Source organism: Entelurus aequoreus, linkage group LG25 (assembly GCF_033978785.1).
Source record: "Entelurus aequoreus isolate RoL-2023_Sb linkage group LG25, RoL_Eaeq_v1.1, whole genome shotgun sequence".
In the NCBI taxonomy this organism is placed as follows: Eukaryota; Metazoa; Chordata; class Actinopteri; order Syngnathiformes; family Syngnathidae; genus Entelurus; species Entelurus aequoreus.
Genome location: NC_084755.1, coordinates 21,702,501 through 21,723,733, shown reverse-complemented (window position 1 = coordinate 21,723,733; position 21,233 = coordinate 21,702,501). Strand labels below are relative to the sequence as shown.

At 37.4% G+C, this 21,233-nt stretch overlaps 2 protein-coding genes across 8 annotated transcripts in view; one reads left to right on the top strand and one right to left on the bottom strand.

Annotated features, from left to right (window-relative positions):
- The window catches only part of nme4 (NME/NM23 nucleoside diphosphate kinase 4), a 12,129-nt gene extending 6,549 nt beyond the window's left edge, over nt 1-5,580 (top strand). For 2 of the 3 annotated variants that reach the window (XM_062036742.1, XM_062036744.1), the window contains exons 2-5: nt 1,329-1,459; nt 1,539-1,640; nt 2,077-2,189; nt 2,280-5,580. In XM_062036742.1, the coding sequence (XP_061892726.1) occupies nt 1,329-1,459; nt 1,539-1,640; nt 2,077-2,189; nt 2,280-2,400 (467 nt within the window). In that variant the 3' untranslated portion in view covers nt 2,401-5,580. Of the gene's footprint in view, nt 65-1,328; nt 1,460-1,538; nt 1,641-2,076; nt 2,190-2,279 lie in introns of all 3 variants that reach the window. The other variant, XM_062036741.1, reaches the window with a different exon arrangement.
- The window catches only part of LOC133642512 (epidermal growth factor receptor kinase substrate 8-like protein 1), a 35,346-nt gene continuing 19,435 nt past the window's right edge, over nt 5,323-21,233 (bottom strand). For all 5 annotated transcript variants that reach the window (XM_062036739.1, XM_062036738.1, XM_062036740.1 and 2 more), the window contains 10 exons: nt 21,123-21,211; nt 20,956-21,030; nt 20,728-20,876; nt 17,146-17,325; nt 13,143-13,251; nt 12,935-13,060; nt 11,160-11,313; nt 7,955-8,120; nt 7,451-7,583; nt 5,323-5,992 (listed from right to left, as the gene is read on the bottom strand). In XM_062036739.1, coding sequence (XP_061892723.1) covers nt 5,921-5,992; nt 7,451-7,583; nt 7,955-8,120; nt 11,160-11,313; nt 12,935-13,060; nt 13,143-13,251; nt 17,146-17,325; nt 20,728-20,876; nt 20,956-21,030; nt 21,123-21,211 — 1,253 coding nt within the window. In that variant the 3' untranslated portion in view covers nt 5,323-5,920. The remainder of the gene's footprint in view (nt 5,993-7,450; nt 7,584-7,954; nt 8,121-11,159; nt 11,314-12,934; nt 13,061-13,142; nt 13,252-17,145; nt 17,326-20,727; nt 20,877-20,955; nt 21,031-21,122; nt 21,212-21,233) is intronic.

Genomic DNA, 21,233 nt, shown 5'->3' with positions numbered 1-21,233 from the left:
TGGTCTTCAGTTCTTGTTCCATTTTCATCACCTCTACCTTTAGTGCCTCCTTTGCCTGATCCAGGTTGGTAGCATTAGTGAAGAACCTTAACATTTGGATAAAATCTAATAAAGATATATCAATTATTTTATATTGTTTCAGCCAGTCTCCACATATTAATGTTCAATGACAACAAGTAACACACAAAATAGATCACAAATGACCAACAGTGACATTCATTTCCTCACCCATCATGTAACTGAAGGAAATTAAGAATAATAATAATATTATAATAATAATAACAATAATAATACATTCCCATCACCTTATATCTATAAAACATTAGGCTACTGAAATACTGACAAAGAAATAAATGCCAGCTTTAGAGTAAAATATTTTCTATAGTACTGAAGCTTATAACATGCTCAAATAATTATAAAGCATTACTTGTCTTTGTAGCGTGGATCTAGCATTGTTGCCACAGCATAGAGGGGTTCAGTTTCCACATGGTCAAAACGTGTGTGCACCGCATTGAGTAAGGTGGCCTTCATGGTTTGAATCCCTCTGTGTTCTTCGCTCTCACTGTCTAAAAAGCGTGCCAGGACACGGACAGATGGGATAAAATCGGCTGCTGTGGCGGAGGCGTCGAAAACCCACTTTACTCACGAGAGATACCGGCTCATCATCCAGAATTATTTCCTCGGCAATGACTCTAGTTATCCCCTGGGCTTTAGCCCTGTTCAGCGGCAGTATGTCACGCTTCGCGAACGTTTCTGTCAGAGTTAGTTGGGTAGGACCTTTCTTTTTCTTTTCGTCAGTTTTCTTTAGAAATTCTTCATATTCTTTACGGTGGTATTTCGCTAAATGCTTGATCAGATTTGTTGTATTAAAATGTCTTACAACTTTACCACCACGCTTGACTTTATTGTGGCATGTTTTGCACTCCACCTCTTCATCTTTTTCGTTTTGTAGGGTAAAATAATCCCACACAGCTGACATTTTTTACCGGTAACTTCCGCTCGCCTTTCGGAACCATGAACCGGCATCCGCTTCCGATTAGGAGACAGACCTGTGGATGTGTTGAAGGTGTGCTGGAAAATGCGGAACGGAAATTAGGGAGCAGCAGAAAAGGGGAATGTATTATTTAAATCGGTACATTGGAAAACACGAACCAGAATTTTTTTTAAAACCGGATCTGGATCGGCATTTTCCCATGCCTTGCCGATACGCATTTTTTGGCAAATATCGGCAGCCGATCCGATCCAAATATCGGATCGGGACATCCCTAGTAGTGAAGTCTTTTTTTTCTTCCAAAACTGTCCTAGTTAATGTCTTTGTGTGCCACCAGGCCTCCGAGATGTCAAGGAGCGGACACTCGTTGCTGTCAAACCAGACGGCGTCCAGCGTCGCCTTGTGGGACAGATCATTCGCCGTTTTGAGCAAAGGGGCTTCAAACTGGTGGGCCTGAAAATGCTACAAGTATGTATTCCACCATCCGTGGGCAGTGATGTTTGTGCTTTAAGGTGTTTTTAAATGCTTGTATATGTGTGTTGGGAAGGTGTCAGAGGAGCTGCTGTCTCAGCACTATTGTCAACTGACACAGAAAGCTTTCTACCCCAGTCTGGTGCAGTACATGACCTCTGCTCCTGTGGTTGTCATGGTGAGAGCTTGTTGACACTCATTTTAGATGATGAATAGGTATTTAATTACCAGTAGAGTGAAAAAACAAGTTGCCTCTATATTGAAGTTATTATCATATTTATCTTATTTGACACCAAAGGACTTCCAAAGTTAGCGAATAAATAGATATGATCAAAATAGTATAAATCTCACAAAGAGTCCTGAGAAATTTTCAGAGTTAATGAGAAAACCAGTCGCGTGATCTGTGACGTAGCGTCAGGAACCACAGGTCCCTTCCCCATCAACAACAATGTTAATCAAGCAGACTTTGTGAGAGCCAAAAACAATTACTTTGGCAAAATATGATCCAGAACCTTATATTTGTATTATTACCCTAATGATTATCCTATAAATCTGCTACTCGCTACCTCACACTGTGAATTGTTGGGCTTAAAATGCTATTGCCCTGGGTTTAGGTATGGGAAGGTCACAATGTGGTGCAGGCATCACGTGTGATGGTGGGACCCACCAATCCTTCTACTGCCCAAGCAGGAACAGTCAGGGGAGATTTTAGCCTTCACGTCAGTAGGTAAGAGTTTAGAACTGGATCCGGTTTTTGTTTGTTTTGCGAGCAGATCTGCTATCTCGCTGAGGAATAATGATGTGTTGTGATTTCAAGGAATGTGGTCCATGCCAGCGATTCCCTGGAGGGAGCTGAGAGAGAGATTCAGCTGTGGTTTCAAGGAAAGGAGCTCCTCAAGTGGGAATGTTGGGACCAGACTATCACCTGCGAAGAGTGAAGATGCTGAGCAGTGAGGATCAGTGATGCTACCTCTTCTCTTTCTGCTAGTTGAAAAACGGTCCTCTGACCGTGAGCCTGAAAACCATGCTCAGTATTAATCCTTGCATCATTCAGCTCAGGAAACAAATAATTGTGTAATTTAAACGACATGAACAACTACACTTCAACAGGTTTAACATTCCTATCATGGCAAAATGTGTATGTTATATAAATGCAGTGGTAATTGATTGCAGCTTTCTGCAATCACCTATATGTCAGAATTATTTTATTTGCATACAGTTCAGTCAAACGTCTCTCATTCTGAGCTTGAATGTATTTTTTGGGCCTCTAATGACTTATTTGAACTGTTTCATTGAATGATAACAAAAACAAAGTACACAGAATCTAGTGTAACATGATACATACAGAAATACAGTGACATTAGTCATGTAATAAGTGGTGCTGAAGGTTCCAGATTGTCTTTTAACTTGACAAGGCCAACCCCTATTTACTGGAATAATGACAGTAGAATCTAGGTCTAAAACTGTACATGTTCTACAGGGACCATGTAATGAAAGCATTAGACGCAAGGTAAAGAGGCTCTGTACCAGATTATAGTGTTTTGCCTATCGTTCACAATCATGAGAGACAAGAAGACAAAAAGGTTGGGGTTATTTTCGGCTTTCTAACATAAAAATTGGCTTGTTTTAGGTGGCTAGCAATGCAGCTAATGTGAGCAATCAATTCCACCTCTAAATCACTTTACCAATGCATTCAAAAACCGTCAACAGTACTTCATTTATGTTCCGTAACCCATTTAATAACCAAGCTGTAGCGATATTGTTATTGTAAGAGCGAACACTGAGGAACTCTTTTTCTATCGTAGTGCTTTGGTATTAGCCATAAAAGCTAGCTACGGCAAGAGATAAGCTGGCTTCTACAAGAACATGAAATACTTCTGGGTTTGTAATGCACAACAGTGCAATAAGACACTAATTTGTAGTGACGGAAAAAAAATTAACAATCACATTATAGTATCTGTAAGTATTAGCCCACATTTCTGTATGTACTGTAGTTGTAATGACACACATGGCATGCTGCATATATCATGATGGATATTTAAAATTCGTGTGGTCCAGCTGGCCGGGGACGTTTCCTGTTGATTTGGGGTAAGCAATCCATTTATGTCGAAATAGCTTGGCTACAAGTTCAAAATAGCGTCAAAATCACTTTCATCCCCCTCTCGGCTTCCGTCTGCTCCAATGTCTCACTCTTCCTTTGTGCTGGCTTCTAAAAGCAGCAGTATATTTAGCTTCAAAAGTACAAGGTTGTGAATCCTCATATGTACAAAAATAGTCATCTTTGTTGTCTGTTACAAAGTCTGCTATGATTAGAAAACACGTTCGTGTTTGATTCCGGAAGTAGGAACACAAGTTGTTGCCAGAAATCAGACATGCGCTGCTATGGAAACAGACATCAATGCGTGGAATAAATCAGTCCCGAAAATGATCAAAATACGATACATATTACATATTGTTATGAACGTTTTTGTTACTACATATATACTTGCACTTTGTATATAAAATGTTTGATGGAGGGTTTTGAAGGCTACAACGGTGACTCCCATTACCTGCATCTTCAAGCGTTTTTTCTCATCTTCAAAATCGTAAAAAAAAAAAAGACATGCGTGTTCTTGTCTCTTATAATGATTGTGAAGGGTAGGCAAAATTCCCAAAAAAGTGCAGTTCCACTTTAAAGCGCAGACTATAAAACACAAAAAAGAAACATGAATGCTGACACACTTGGTTTCTTCTTGTCCAGGACTTCAGGGATTGTTTGTATAAGGATTGTAGTGGTTTCAGAGTTGTGTTTTTTGCTAATGACCAGCATGATATGGAGTAATAAAATGCGATATCATGACATTCAAAATAAGTTAAGATGCCTGGGGAGTGAATGAGAATGTGCAGTGTTGTATTGTATTTCAGGGTGCAACTCATCTGTTTTGTGTTTTTTTTAAGTTAAGTGTGGGATCTAATGTAACACCAAGATACTTAAACTCTGTGACATTATCAATATATGTTCCGTTAACTGACTCCTTAGATAATGCATGTGTTTTGGTTTGATGGAAAAATGCATTGTCGTCGTTTTGTTGGTGTTCAGGGTGAGGTTCATTCAACTATTTTCCACCTTTTCGATTACACGTTAGCTTGTTAGCCACATGTTTATAGTCTTTTCCATGTGTATGGATGCATACATGTGAATGGTTACATAATTGTCACAAACTGATGGAAGGGAGGTCATTAATAAACACGGTGAAGAGCAGTGGACCTAAAATGGAACCTTGTGGCACACCCATGCTAAGAGCTCTTAGAGGTAATAGTTTGGTATTTGTGGATAGTTTACATCTTGTGAGGTTAAGGATTCATTCTGTCGAAGGCTTTACTTAAATCTAGAGAATTGGCTCCGACTACACCCCCTTTGTCCAGATTATTTTTTTATCATCTGAATTAGATGGCAAAATTGGTGTTCAGTTGAATGGTTTGTTCTGTCACCAAACTGCATTTTGTGTGTGTCAGCACTTGTTAGATCGACCAATACTTACAACAATGTGAAAGTCCAGGCCCATAATTGACATGACAGTCATTCCCATAGTGAGTGAATGGAAACTTCTGACAGGAACTTTGTTGAGATTCAGGAAGCATATAAACTTAAGCAGTTAAATTTTAGAACAAAATAAATTATATTTCTGCAATGCTTTTTAATGTTCTCTATTTCTACTTCTGCTATGTCTTCCAGAGGAAAGCAGAAACATTTTAAAATACTCAGACTTTTTTTTTTTTACTATAATCTCAGTAATTTTAACTTGAAAACATTTGTGGTGCTTCAAGTAAAAAAAACATAAAACCCAAATTATTTAGTGGATGCCTCAAGGAATCATTTACTGTAAATAATAGTTAGAGCTACATAGGAATTGTTATTGTTGTATAAATGAAGTCCTTATGGTGCGCTTTGTTGTAATCGTCTTGTGCAAAAAATGTTTACTGTAAGTTTCAATAAGATACAAAAATGCACACATTGGAATTCAATAATTCAACATTGTCTGCTTGTTGTAAATCTTCAATATAAATGACAACAGTTCATTAACTTTATTAGCTCTGAAAATGCAAGCATCAGTTTTCAATAAAAAATCAGCAGCTGACTCCTCTTCAGAATGCACGTTTATGTGGGTTTATATAGTGGCTCAGTCTGTATCATATCACTATCAAAACCCTTAGCAGTCATATATGTTGCTTGAATAAAGGATGACGGGACTACTTATAGTAAAACACAAAACTAGGACCATAGTACATTGATTTACTATGGTCAAACCTGCAACCAATTAACAGCAATAAACAAGGGTTTACTGTACTTGTATAAAAATCCAAAGTGAGCCATTTGTCAGATCAGCTGCACATCAGATACATTACTATACATGTAATTAAATGGTTCACATTTACAGTTACTTCCCTGCATGCAAAAAGTCCATTTAATTCCCAGCCTCACTCTGTCATGCCGATCTTCAACTTTTGCTTCTCCATCACTTTCTCCAATTCTGAGGCTTTTCGCACATCCTGAAGGCAGCAGAAAGGGATTGCGAGATGTTACAGCCTGCACTGTATTTCTAACGAGAGTTATAGGTTAAATATTGAAGGCAATGGAAGTAGGTCATTAAGGGGCCAAATTACATAGGTCAAGGTTGGGTAAACAAACTTGGCCTAGTAAACATGCAGAGTCAAACACTACTAGATACACATACGCACAGTGGACAATATTTCCCAGAAGATATTGACAAACCTTGAACTATAACATTTACATGTATGTACCGTATTTTTCGGAGTATAAATCGCACCGGCCGAAAATGCATAATAAAGGGGAAAAAAACATATATAAGTTGCACTGGAGTATAAGTCGCATTTTTGGGGGAAATTTATTTGATAAAACCCAACACCTAGAATAGACATTTGAAAAGCAATTTAAAATAAATAAAGAATAGTGAACAACAGGCTGAATAAGTGTATGTTATATGACGCATAAATAACAAACGGAGAATGTGCCTGGTATGTTAACGTAACATATTATGGTAAGAGTCATTCAAATAACTATAACATAGAACATGCTATACGTTTACCAAACAATCTGTCACTCCTAATCGCTAAATCCGATGAAATTTTATACGTCTAGTCTCTTACGTGAATGAGCTAAATAATATTATTTGATATTTTACGCTAATGTGTTAATAATTTCACACATAAGTCGCTCCTGAGTATAAGTCACACCCACGACCAAACTATAAAAAAAACTGCGCCTTTTAGTCCGAAAAATACGGTACTTAAAATGGACATTCCGGACAGGCTCAATTAGCCATAGGTGCGGGTCAGAAGCGGGATTATGTACATGAGAAAATACGTTTTTGACAGCGTGGAACGTCAATAGCGACCATTTGAACGCATTTACTCTCAAAATTAGAGCAAACAAGTGACAGAGATGATACTTTTTTCTCACGTTTGGTGATCAAAGACAGGTTAAGAAAACATGTTCCTGTTAGAATGTCATTAAAAATTCAATATTGCATTAAAGGAAACCTTTAGCGACAGAATGGGTTGATTTTTATTAACTACATTGGGAGGAAAATGCCCTGGAGATGTTTGTCCCGAAATGGAAGTGTGTCCCCACTAGTCCACAATGTGGTCCAAACAAAGATACAAAAATACAAACCTAAAGACACAAAGTTTCCAAGAGTGACACACCTTGATCTCAACACAAAACATGTCAACCCTTACCTTAAATGGCTCTACTTAATGAGGACCTACGTCAATTGATGTCCCCAAATGAAAGTGTGTACCCAAAATGCGGTCCAAAGAAAGAACATAATACTAACATAAAGACACAAAGTTGCCCAGACTTGATCTACAACCCAAAACCTGTCAAGCCTTACTTTAAAAGTTACTTGTAGATTAATGTCCCTAAAGGAGAGTGTCTCCACAATGGCCATCATGAGTGACACAATACAAATATCGAGAGTAACAAACCTCAAGAAGGGCCTTCTGCACCATAATCTGGCTGTAAACCCTGACACCTTCCTCATGGGACACCTGACGGAGTTCCTCCTTGTTCAGGGAAAAAAGCTGCGCCGCCGTTAAAATGCCCAGGCTCTGGACTGTCCTAACAGAGGAAGAAAAGAGAAACTTGTTTCCTTGAAGCAATAGCATGCAATCTTTCAAATTTATTTTTCATATCTTTCCAGCTGTTTATTTTTTATGCCATCCTGGGGCGCGATATTGGGGGGAAATTGATAGAAGCCTTTAAAAATTGAAAATGACATTTTTTGTGTATGTGTGTAGCACATAATTCCTCCATTAGAATGTGTAAATTTGTTGTAACTAAGTTCTGGCATTAGGGGGCAATGTTGTGCACAAAATAGGAATGACCAAATCCATCCATCCATCCATTTTCTACCGCTTGTCCTTACGGCCTCTTCTTTGTTTCTCACTTGCTCAGAATGATTTTTTTTTACACAATGAGTAGCAACTTACGGCTGACTGAAGCCCTTCGCAGTGAGCCAGGCCTTCACCTCAGCAGGTGGGGAGTGGTAGTTCAGGGGAAGAAAAGTATCCGCGGAGCGAGGAACCAAAAGAGGGGGTCGCATAGAGCCTCTTTTTTCTGCCATCTTTTGGAGAAGCTCGTCATTCATTATCAGGACTGCACAAAGACACAAAGTGATTTGCAAAATCATTTGCATGCACATGCAAACCAGTATGGAGTGTAGTGATGCGCGATACCACTGATTTTCTTTCCGATCCAAATGCCAAGTGAAATTCAGGCTGGTGTTGACGATACCGATACTTTGAGGAAATATACCTAACGTGTCTGCTAAAATTTGAAAAGTTGCGTATTTTCAAATAATAACATCTATCTAAAACAACAAAACGGGTAAAAATGTGAGAAAAAAAAGAGGAAAAATCGGAATGTAAAAGGAAAAAGCTGAACATTTTAAATAATAATAATATACTTAGTCACCTAAAACACAATTTTTTGTGTTTAAATAGATATTATTTAATATCTGTTTTTAGGACTAAAAAACATTAACATTTTTCTAGTATGCGGCCCTTGTTGGAAAAAAAAGTGAATGTGAACAGTGGCAATCACAAATTACAAAATAAATTTAAAAAAACATCTATGTCGTGCGTGCAATACAACTGTGCTGCTTTTATTTTGAAAAGTGTTATTTATGGGCGTATGTCCGTGTGTAAACCCCCCGGTTACCTCCGAGACGCTAAAAAGAGAAAAGTTGATGACAAATGCTGTGTTTGCAACAAGACATGGACTGCCAAGTTTTTCTTTACAGAAATTACAGGCAAATTAAGCACCGTGTGCTTAATTTGTGGTACACAGGTTGCTGTGTTTAAAGAATATAATTTGAATCGCCACTACAGGACGAAGCACAAGGAAAAATACCAGAATCTGTCTGATGAAGCGCGCACAAGGGAGGCTGATGCATTGATGGTAAAACTGCAAACCCAACAAGGACTTTTTGCCAAATTTCACACCCCCAGAGATGCAGCTGTCAGGACAAGTTTCGTGATTTATTAAATTAAAGGCGTTTTCTGACGGAGAGTTTATTAAGGAGTGCTTATTGGACTCTGTTGCGCTGATAAGCCCGGAGAAGAGGGGCGCATTTGAGAACGTGTCACTCTCCCGACGCACTGTAACGAGGCGGAATGAGACCATCGCTGGAAACTTGGAGCTTCAGCTGAAGAACAGAACGGCCGACTTTGACTGTTTTACGCTGGCTTTGGATGAGAGCTGCGATGTACGTGACACCGCCCAGCTGCTCATCTTCTTACGTGGGATAACTGCAGACTTTCAAATCACGGAGGAGCTGGCAGCCATGCAGTCAATTAAAGAGACAACCACAGGTAATGACTTGTTCACATAGGTAAATGCGCGTTTGGACATGTTAGGACTGAAATGGGACAAGCTGGCAGGTGTGACAACAGATGGTTGTCCAAATCTGACAGGGAAAAATGTTGGACTTTTAAAGAGGATGCAGGATAAAGTGACAGAAATTCACATTTTTGCATTGTATTATACATCAGGAAGTGTTGTGTAAGACAGCGTTAAAAATAAAACCATCAAAAGCAATCTGCTTTTGTATAAAGTTAAGTTAGGTTAAATGAAATTATTATTATTATTATTATTATTTATCTTACATGGGCACAAATAATTTCATTTTGTGTGCAGCTGGAAGCCTTAGGTTGCAGGCATTTTGGCGACGTCACTTCCTGTATTTTGCAGAGACGGAGCCCTCTATGTTACGTCCACCACTCGGTCGCCACTTCCCAGTGCTTCAGCGTATGTTTCTTTTTTCGCCATTCACCAAGTTTTGTCTATTTTGCTTACTCAATATCGGTTCAAAAAAGCCAACAAACCAGCCTGGAAGGAAGGAGGGATTCGCTGTGGACTTAGACGTGGTGAGGAGAGGAAACCCCGGAAGAATATGACTCTCCTTTTGAGCAGTAACACCCTGCCACAAACAGCCGCCGACAGCAAGGTAAAGAGGATTTGATTTTTTTTAATTATTATTGTAGCAACATGGTTGTTAATGTTTTTGAGAGCACCAAAGGCACTTTGGTGTGTGCGCCCAATGACAGTTCATCTTGCCGTTATTGTTTTGATAATAGACATTGTTAATCCTTTACCTCCTTGTTATGTTTGTTTGATGTACAGTACAGGCCAAAAAGTTTGGACACACTTTCTCCTCATTCAATGAGTTTTCTTTATTTTCATGACTATTTACATTGTAGATTGTCACTGAAGGCATCACAACTATGAATTAACACATGTTGAGTTATGTACTTAACAAAAAAAGGTGAAATAACTGAAAACATGTTTTATATTCTAGTTTCTTCAAAATAACCACTCTTTGCTCTGAATACTGATTTGAACACTCTTGGCATTCTCTCGATGAGCTTTAAGCACATCTGTGAAGTGAAAACCATTTCAGGTGACTACCTCTTGAAGCTCATCGAGAGAATGCCAAGAGTGCGAAAAAGTAATCCGAGTAGAGGGTGGCTATTTTGAAGAAACTAGAATATACAACATGTTTTCAGTTATTTCACCTTTTTTTGTTAAGTACATAACTCCACATGTGTTCATAGTTTTGAAGCCTTCAGTGACGATCTACAATGTAAATAGTCGTGAAAATAAAGAAAACGCATTGAATGAGGAGAAGGTGTGTCCAAACTTTTGGTCTGTACTGTATATATACATACATTTCAAAGTATGCAAATAAGGACTTTTGTCGAGGAGAACCAGTTATTCATGTTTACATTGTCTTTTATGGGGACCTCTGCTTCACTATACAAACCTTTCGATTTACAAACCATGTTCAAAAAACATTTAGTTTGTAAATCGAGGTTCCAGTGTACATAGCTCTTGGGTTTACCAAGACTACTGTAGGTAATGACAGAATATTACATGATGTATGTCTTCAAGGGAAATAAGATCGTCAACAACCATGGTTTGACACATATAAATGAATAAGCATGGTATTTTATTTTGAAGGAGGTGGAAAAGGGTTGTTCCTTTAGGGGGGCATGACAGATAATATTGACAACCACTGATAGGAGGCATTTACAACCTTGGGAATTGTTTGCCTGTATTTGTTGTGACTATACTCCCTTTCAAGTAAACTGCTCAGATGTGTGTGACATGACTTTGGCTGAATGAATGCATTACCTCGATCTCCATTCTCTGTTTGTGACGTGCTGCGTGGTAAACCCATGCCCTGGGGCAGTTGTGTTGTCGGACTCGTAGCAGTCAGACACGTTCCAACCGGGCTCAGCGGGGGATACGGAGTGAATGTTGTCGAGCAAGGCGAAACAGGTGACGTCTAAAAAGCACAAAAGCAGCCTCAGACAAGTAGTGATGAGCGATACCAATGATTTATCTTTCCGATCCGATACCAAGTAAAATTCAGGCTGGGATCGGCGATACCGATCCGATATCGATACCTTGTGCAAATATACCTAATGTGTCTGTTGAAATTAAAAAGTTGTGAATCTTGAAATATTAACATACCTAAAAAAACAAAACAACAGTAAAAATGTAAGAAAAAAAGAGCAAAAATCGGAATGTAATGAGAAAAAGATGACATTTATAAAAAATAATAATAATACACTTAGTCACCATAACATAAAGTTTTGTCTTTGAATATATATATATATATATGTATATATGTATGTATGTATGTATGTACAGTACAGGCAAAAAGTTTGGACACACCTTGTTATTTAATGCGTCTTCTTTATTTTCATGACTATTTACATTGTCACTGAAGGCATCAAAACTTTGAATGAACACATGTGGAGTTGTGTACTTAACAAAAAAAGGTGAAATAACTGAAAACATGTTTTATATGTGTGTGTGTGTATATATATATATATATATATATATATATATATATATATATATATATATATATATATATATATATATATATATACACATACCGTATATATATATATATATACACATATATGTATATATATATATACAGTATGTATATACATATATATGTATATACATGTTATATATATGTATGTATATATATATGTGTATGTATGTATGTATATATATATGTATGTATGTGTGTGTGTATATATATATATATATATATATATATATATATATATATATATATATATATATATATATATATATATATATATATATATATATATATATATATATACAGTGGGGCAAAAAAGTATTTAGTCATCCACCCATTGACAATCAATGGGTGGCTGACTAAATACTTTTTTGCCCCACTGTATAAATATATGACATGACATGACATGACATGACTTTTCAGTATACGGCCTTTGGTGGAAAAAGTTTAGGCACCCCTGATCTAAAATATTAGAAGCTCTCCAAAGATGAATAAAATATACTTAAAATATAGACAAAGCCCAGTAAGTTAATTAAAAAATAAAATAATACTAACTTGTAAATACATTTGAAAAATTCCAACAACCATAATAAACACTGTTAAATGTGTAACTGAATTTTAAATTTCCGTACAGGCAGAATTTTTGACACATTAGGTTATGTAGTTAAACAATCGTATTATTATTTTTTTTTTCTTTTCTTACATGGTGAAAAATAAAAGTAAAAATGTAAGAAAAAGGAGCAAAAAAAAAGGGAAAAGTTGAAATGTTCTAACTAGTAATTAGTAATAATATACTTAGTCACCTACAGTTCTGTTTGTAGCATTTTTTTAATTGAAAAAATATCAACATGGCCCCCGCATACTTTGACTTTTCAGTATCTAGCATTTGGTGGAAAAAGTTTGAGCTAAAGTATCAAAAGTATCAATATTTTTATTTGAGGATCGAAATTAGAGCATAAAGATCTGGTATCTGCGGTATCGATATTTCAGTATCTATCTGCACATCACTACAGGCATATAGGTTTTGCATCATTTAAACAGAGTGGAAAGTAATACAATGTACCGTTGGCTTGTCTTCTTCACAGTTGTTATTCAGAGCAGACAGTGGTTCCAAGATGGTGGACGGAACAAATCCGATCTGGCCAAAGCGATTGCGGCACTTCCACCACCTCTTTGATGACTCAATGACCTGAAGCAGGTATGACGCAAAGATGCAAGTCACATTCTTGAGGGCAATCTATTGGAATTTTTATAGTTTGTAAATACTGTACCTCCAGTGTTTCACCATGCAGCACTGAGAGCTCACTGCTGTTTCTTGCAACAAAGTCGTAACTGCAGCAGTAATGTCTTTCACCCACCGGTGGAAGCCCTTCTCCCTCTCTAGAATCACATTGACAGTGTTGCATCACACATATTAATCAACAATAGCCTTTCTATACCGTATTGACCCAATAAGAGACAGCATTTGTATTTTTTTTTACCAGTAAAGAAAGTCTATAAAAGATGGGTCGTCTTATATTCATTCAAACCGTTGACCATGGAGAAATGCAGAGACCCGGAGGAGGTAAGATGTTAATGACGAGACAACTTAAAAATGTCCTTATATGTTATCTATAAATTTGTCGTAATAAAATGTGCTTTCCAAGACTGTCTCTTGAAAATGAGTGGCCGTCTTATATCCAGGTCAACATGGTAGTTAAGCCCACTTTATTCATACACTAGATAGCTTTTGTGTAAAAAAAAAAAAAAAAAAAACATTTTCATTTTTATTTTTTAGCTAAAAATGGCAGAAAATAATAATAAACTAGATGAGGCAATTCCCAGAGGAATTGCATGTGAATGCTGCAATGCCGGAATTTTTGTAGAATTGTTGAAGTAGAGCACAGAATTCCTGAACAGGGTGAATATTTTGAAGTTGGAACGGTTTGAATCGGATTACAAATGTGGGAGTTGTGGAACTATGAAGAATGTTCCATTCATTTCAATGGGAATTTTCAAAAAAGTTGGGAATTTGGGAAAAAGCGGGAATTTATTGGAAATTGGTAAAAAAAAAAAAAAAAACTTGAATGAGTTGAAATGGTTGGTGTTGGAACTTTTCAAATCGGTCGAGAAATGTTGAAGTAGTAACATGTTGAATTGAGAAATTATATTATGGAATTTCGGGAAAAACGGGAATTTTTGCAGTTCAAAAACCAACTTTGTTTTTTGTCCTAATTAAGAGAAATGTTTTGACAGTGGAACGGTTGAAGTGTGTTGAAAAATGTGGGAGGAGGAGTTGCCAAAAAAAAGGGTGGAAATAGGGCTTTGGAAAACCAGGAATTCTGGAAAATGCAGGATTTTTTTTTAACTTGGAAAAAGGGTAGTTTAAATTTCCAGGATGGTGGAACATGTTGAAGGCAGAATGTTTTGAATAGGTTGAAACATGTGGAAATGGTGAAAGTTTGAAAAATGGCCAATTCCTTTTGAATAGGAAAAATGTCCCGGAAAACTTGGAATTCTGGTAAATCTGGAAATGTTTTGAATTTGACAAGGGAAAGCCCGCGATTCCCAAATAGGCTGAACAGTTTGAAGTTGGAACGGTTTGAATCGGATTAAAAATGTGGAAGGTAGAGCACGCCGAAATCTGGAGAAGATGAAGAAGTTGAATTATAAATAGATGAATTTTGGTGTAGAAAACCATGAATGCTTTGGAGCATTCACATAATTATGCTGGATATCCATATTTAGCATTTTTTTTCTTTTTAAATCTTTGAAGCGTTATTCATCATATCCCTGATCTTATGTCAAAATTTTAGTGAGGAAATAAAAAAGTATTACACTATGATGTTTAATGGTGTATGTCACAACTTATTATGTTAAAGGACCCCGATTATGCAAAACCAGCTTTTCTTTCTTGATGGTACCTGCTTTTGTGTATTTGGGGTCCTCACAAGTCCCGAAAGTTTGAAATCAAACCGTGGAGTTATTGCAGAGATATTTATAAACTTATCTTGCCTTCCTACATACTTCCTCCAGACGAGCCGTTTGGACTTTGCTCTGTACTATGACAGGGGATATGTTTTCTATCCTCTTGTTTTGGGGCAGACTGGTTCGTATATGCACATGCATCCTCCCTTGTTGCCATTTCTAATACAAAGTAGCTTATAGTTCTAACTTACGTCTGTCAGTAGACTGCATATGGAAGTGCTAAAAACTACAACATGGCTGGCGGGGAGAGGACCAAAGGAAATTTTGACCAAGAGGACCAAAGGAAATTTTGACCAAAGAGCCCAATTTACGTGTTATGTAGACCAGTGGTCCCCAACCTTTTTGTAACTGCGGACCGGTCAATGCTTGAAATGTATTTATTTTTATATATTTTTTTGTCATAAAAAATACAATCATGTGTGCTTACGGACTGTATCCCTGCAGACTGTATTGATCCATATTGATATCTTGTGTTTTTTATGTTGATTTAATAAAATATTAAATATACATTTTTTTTTTTTTTTAAATTTCTTGTGCGGCCCGGTACCAATCGATCCACGGACCGTTACCGGGCTGCAGCCCGGTGGTTGGGGACCACTGATGTAGACCACAAGGAAGTTTTTTAAATATAGGAAAAAAACATCATAATATGACCCTTTTAGCCGGCCCAATACTGCAAGCTTAAGGCTGAATAATCAATCAATACTCCATTCATCCATCCATTTTCTACCGCTTGTCCCTCTCGGGGTAGCAGGGGGGTGCTGGAGACTATCTCAGCTGCATTCGGGTGGTAGGCGGGGTCCACCCTGGACAAGTCGCCACCTCATCACAGGGCCAACACAGATAGACAGATGTTGTCTGTCTATCTGTGTTGGCCCTGGGATGAGGTGGATGGATGGGTGTGTGAATGTTTTCACACACCCATCCATCCATTTTCTACCGCTTGTCCCTTTTGGGGTCGCGGGGGGGGGGTGCTGGAGCCTATCTCAGCTGCATTCGCACGGAAGGCGGGGTACATCCTGGACAAGTCGCCACCTCATCGCAGACATTCACACACTAGGGACCATTTAATGTTGCCAATCAACCTATCTCCAGGTGCATGTCTTTGGAGGTGGGAGGAACGCCGGAGTACCCGGAGGGAACCCACACAGAGAACATACAAATTCATATTTGTCAATAACACTGTTGACAATTGTTGTCACTGATGTTTTTTTTGGGAGTCACACGTTGTACAGACCTCTTTGAGCTTGATTCCAATTATTTTGATGCCAAAGGCTGATTGTTACCTCTGCCAAAGAGGTATGGTTTCCCCTGGTTTATGTATGCAAAAACTACATGACAGATTTCACATACCTTATGTGGTGTAATGGTGCATGACACCATGTACATTTGGTCCTAATAAAACGTATGCACTGAGGCAAAAGGCAGGGCCCATTTTCGGTCCACAAATATGTTTTTAGTGACCCTTGCTATAGTTTACTAGTAAAAAAAAAAAATGTTATTATAAAAATTATATACATAATATAATATAATGCATATATTATATAAAATTATTTATTCATATACATCGGTAGAATTATTTTTTTTAAATTCCGATACCATACCGATATTGGAGTCTTAATACTGATACCAATATTGATCCATCAGCAGAAATCACACATACTTGTGTTATTTTGTAGTGTATAATGTGAGAAAAGGCTTCATCAAGTAAAATTAATTAGACAAGAATGGTAGGTATGGAAAACCCTAACCTATTTATTATTAACTGCCTGGAATGGACTTATGCCGTCATTAAATCGATGTGAAGCGGTAATTGTTTTTTGGCAACACCTAGTGGCCACAATAATTCTTGAAGTTAAGGTCAGGACGTAGGAAATTGAATGATGCGGACACATTTGTTTCTGGATACTTTCTCATAGGCTTCTGCATTGGATACTCTGAATCTGTGAGTAGTTTGCAACTCTAATCTTTTGTTACTTGTTTATATTGACAAATGTTTTAGACTGCAATATTATTCATTTGTGGACTCTTATTACGTATGTCTAGCTGGTTTGCTATGATGTGCTTAGCTGTTGCGTAGATGCTCGTTCCTTGTGGCCTACCATGTTTACCTTTTGTAAATGACTTCTATAAAATACAAAAAAACACCAAACTTGTGCTTTTTGGAGGACATGTAGATGTTAACTCTCTGTCCAGCTTTGCACGGTATCAAAATCAGATCTGGACAGCCCTAGTATAATAATCCCAGACACCCCTGCAATTCACTTTTGTGAGTGTTTACACTTTTTCCAACATCCACAGACTCACACTTCGTCTGCTTCTTCAAAAATGCCTCCCATCGTGTGATCTCGACCCTGCTGAGCGTTTTGTTTGTGCTGCGACTCGACGGGATCTTCCAAAGGCAAACCAGACGAGTCGAACGCCTGTGGTTGCCATCCATCCAGGAAGACAGGTAAGTACGGAGGGACGGACACGCTGAGCTGGGAACTGGAGGAAGAGGTCAGGATTTTTAGAGTTTTGTCACAAACTCCACTCTACTGCTTGCTAGTGTTACCATGTCTGAGTTATTGTGCGGAAATATGGGGAGATAACTACAAAAGTACACTTCATGCATTACCGGTGTTACAAAAGAGATCAATTAGAATAATACATGATGTTGGATACAGAGAACATTCAAACCCTTTATATATTATGTCAAAAATATTGAAATTCAACGACTTGGTGCATTTGCAAAAAGCTAAAATTATGTACAAAGCAAACTATAACTTGCTACCCGAGAATGTACAACAATTCTTCTCAACAAAAGAGGAGACATATAACAGAGAAACATCTCATTTAAAACATGTGTATGCACATATAACACTTAAACATTTAGCATATCAGTATGTGGAATTTAATTATGGAATGGATTAAGCAAAGAAGTCAAACAATGTACTAATAGGATGCAGTTTAAGAAACTGTTCAAACTACAATTGTTCACAAAGTACAAAGAAAAGGAACCCTTATAAACATATTGAACCTTTTTTTAAAATTTGATAATTCATCTCCTATGTCGGAGGTCAGCAACCCGCAGCTCCAGAGCCGCATGCGGCTCTTTAGCGTCGCCCTAGTGGCTCCCTGGACCTCTTTCAGAGATGTAGGGATGATGTTCGAAACCGGTTCTCCTGGTTGTTCGATAAGAAAAGAACCGATTCCATGGACTCAAATCCCTTTTTGAGAACCGGTTCCCGTTCTCGAGGCCACTATAGTAAAGAAAAAGAGTTGGTTCTTTATTCGAATCCCTAGGAACGAATCCCTTCCCTTAGGAAATGCCCTGTGGAACGGCAATGTTATACCCATTTGATTGTAGACTCTTACTGACACCTTGTGGCGATATGAAAATACTACGCGTCATTAGTTTGGGCACTTCCGGGTTGGCAACGTCTGTTCAGTTCATGAGACAATTGAGAAGTAGACAAGTTGTGTTAGCTCTTACAAGCCTTGGAAAAGATAAGTCTGTAGGTAAACTTTTTAACTTGTTTATGTAACTCAATATTAAGGTGGAAAGTGGTTAAATTTGATACTAAGATGTTTATTGAAAAACTATTTTTGCGCACTGTTTCAATGGATGTTTTGAGGACTTAAAATGGCAGCCATTCGTGTATTTCCACCATCGAAATAGTTTCAACACTCAGAAGTATTTGTTTGATGATAGTACTGTATATTTGTGTGAAGCAAATATTTACATATTGTGCATTAAATTTCAGTATGTTAATTGAATCACATAGCTTATACATTTGTCATTGTGTGTATTTCAGTTTTTTAAAAAAAATAACAGTCCAGTGCAAGACCAAAGTAAAGATAGGAAAAGACAAAGCAAGATCAACAACAATAAAGAGCCTAAATGGATTAATCTGCTTTGGAACTTTATTAGACGTCTTGGATTGTTTGTTAGCTGTCTGCCTGTGTGTGTAGTTAGTATGTTCCAATAGCAGCAGAAGTGCACTTTTTGGAGAGCTGTATTATTTTCAGTTTTGTGCCAAGGGACTGATTTTATTTAACACTATATTATTATTTATACACCTATAGTGATCACAGAGACAGGTTGTTTTTGTGTTACTGTATATATTTGTAGCTGAGATAGGCTACAGCGCCCCCCGCGACTCCGAAGGGAATAAGCGGTAGAAAATGGATGGATGGATGTATATATTTGTTTTTCGGAAAAATCCCACTTAATATACTTTGGGTAACAACAGTCAATATTTATTTAATTTTTTTTTTTTTTTTAAGGGGGGTAACAGTTAATATTTATTTATTTATTTTATTTATTTATTTTCTTATAAAATAAAAGTGAGCTTTTGTTAGACCAAATATTGTGTTTTTTTCCATATACAACAACCTATCTAGATTCGATAAGGAATCGGTTCGATAAGAGGATTCAATAATGGGCTCGAACTCGATCATTTCTTATCAAACATCATCCCTACAGAGATGTGTGAAAATGGAAAAAGATGAAGAACATTTTTTTTTGTTTGTTTTAATATATTTTCTGTAGGAGAACAAATATGACACAAACCTTCCTAATTGTTAGAAATCCCACTGTTTATGTTATACATGCTTCACTGATGAGAGTGTTTGGCAAGCACTGTTTTGTCCTACTAATTTCAGTGATCCTTGAACTCATCGTAGTTTGTTTACATGTACAACTTTCTCGGATGCTGCCACAGAAAGATGTGTTTTATGCCACTCCTCCTTTGTCTCATTTTGTCCACCAGACGTTTTATGCTGTGCGTGAATGCACAAAAGTGAGCTTTGTTGATTTATTTAACTTGCTGGAGTGCTTATCAGGCATATTTGGTCAATCCATGACTGCAAGCTAATCGATGCTAACATGCTATTTAGGCTAACTGCATGTGCATATTGCATCATTATGCCTCGTTTGTAGGTATATTTAAGCTCATTTAATTTCCTTCACTTATGTCCTTTCTGTATCTAATTTATATTTGCATTTCATGAAACATTATCTGTATGTACTATTGGCTGCATTTCTGATAGTTGTTTGTGTGCCATGTTGTTCCAGACCACAGCAACCATTACCTAGCTTGCAAAGATTGTATTAAATCCATTGGCCGTTTCCTTAAACTTGGACACACATTTATACCTTTGACCATTCATTTCCAGGAATTATCTCACCCTCTGAGAAGCCTCCATTTTACTAATGATATCCAATGTTGCAAAAATGTGTAGAATAAAAATTTAAATACAACATTTCTGTCAACGAAGATTTGCGTCAGCCTTTGATAGTAGGCTAATATAGCTAATATAGACACTTACATCATGTGTTGCCTTCATTATAACACTCACAGTATATTAGACTTTTAAAGTAATTTTGATAGTAGGCTAATATAGCTAATATATACACTTACATCATGTGTTGCCTTCATTATAACACTTGTATAAGGCTTTACATTTTTTGCGGCTCCCAACAGATTTTTTATTTTTATTTTTAGTTCAATAAGGCTCTTTCAACATTTTGGTTTGCCAACCCCTTTCGATGTGAACCATAAATTACTTAACTATTTATTTATGAGGACTTAAACTATTGTGTTTATGTTTATATGTCTAATATTTATTTATGTGTTTAATCATTGTTTCCTTGCTTATTGTAAATTTATTTATTTATTGATTCACTGTTGTGTTACAAATAAAGAACAAAAAATGGGATAAAACGGCTATGATACAAAAAGGGGTAGGATTAAATAAGCTCTGCTTCTTTCTACTCCTTTTCATGCTGTTACAAAACAACTGGAAATATGTGATGTATTATTACATTGTGCATCACATATTTCCATTATATTGTGATTGTAATGTATGCATGTTCGAGCCAACCAGGTGCACACACAGACATACCAAGGTGACGTCCAGAAGGGTCCTAATTCAGTCCACAATTCTTTTTCCTCCTTAGTCAGATGCTCCTCCAGTAGCGAAACAGCCCCATTGGTCAGAGCAGGACTGATCACTGACCCACCTAAAGCTGGCCCACCTGTAGTTTTTACGATCTGGAACACATGCAGATGTCGCCAGTCATAAACAGAGCGAGAGAAAGAAGTCGTCACCCTAAACTTGAGACGGACTCACCAGGTTCAGAGGCAAAAAGACGTGATGCAGCAGCTCTGGCGCGTCCGGTTTTGTTATGGACAACTTGAGACGATCCTGAATGTACCAGGAAATACGTGTCACGGAACAATCTCATTCTGACATTTCGAGAGTAACTGGAAGATTAGTAATCACTTGTTCAATCTCACCAGTAGACTGAAGGAGTACTTGAATTTCTGGAACAGGTCCACAAATTCCTCCTCTGCCGGAGGAATGGCTTTCACGGTCAACAAGTCATCTGCACGACAAAGAGCACAGCT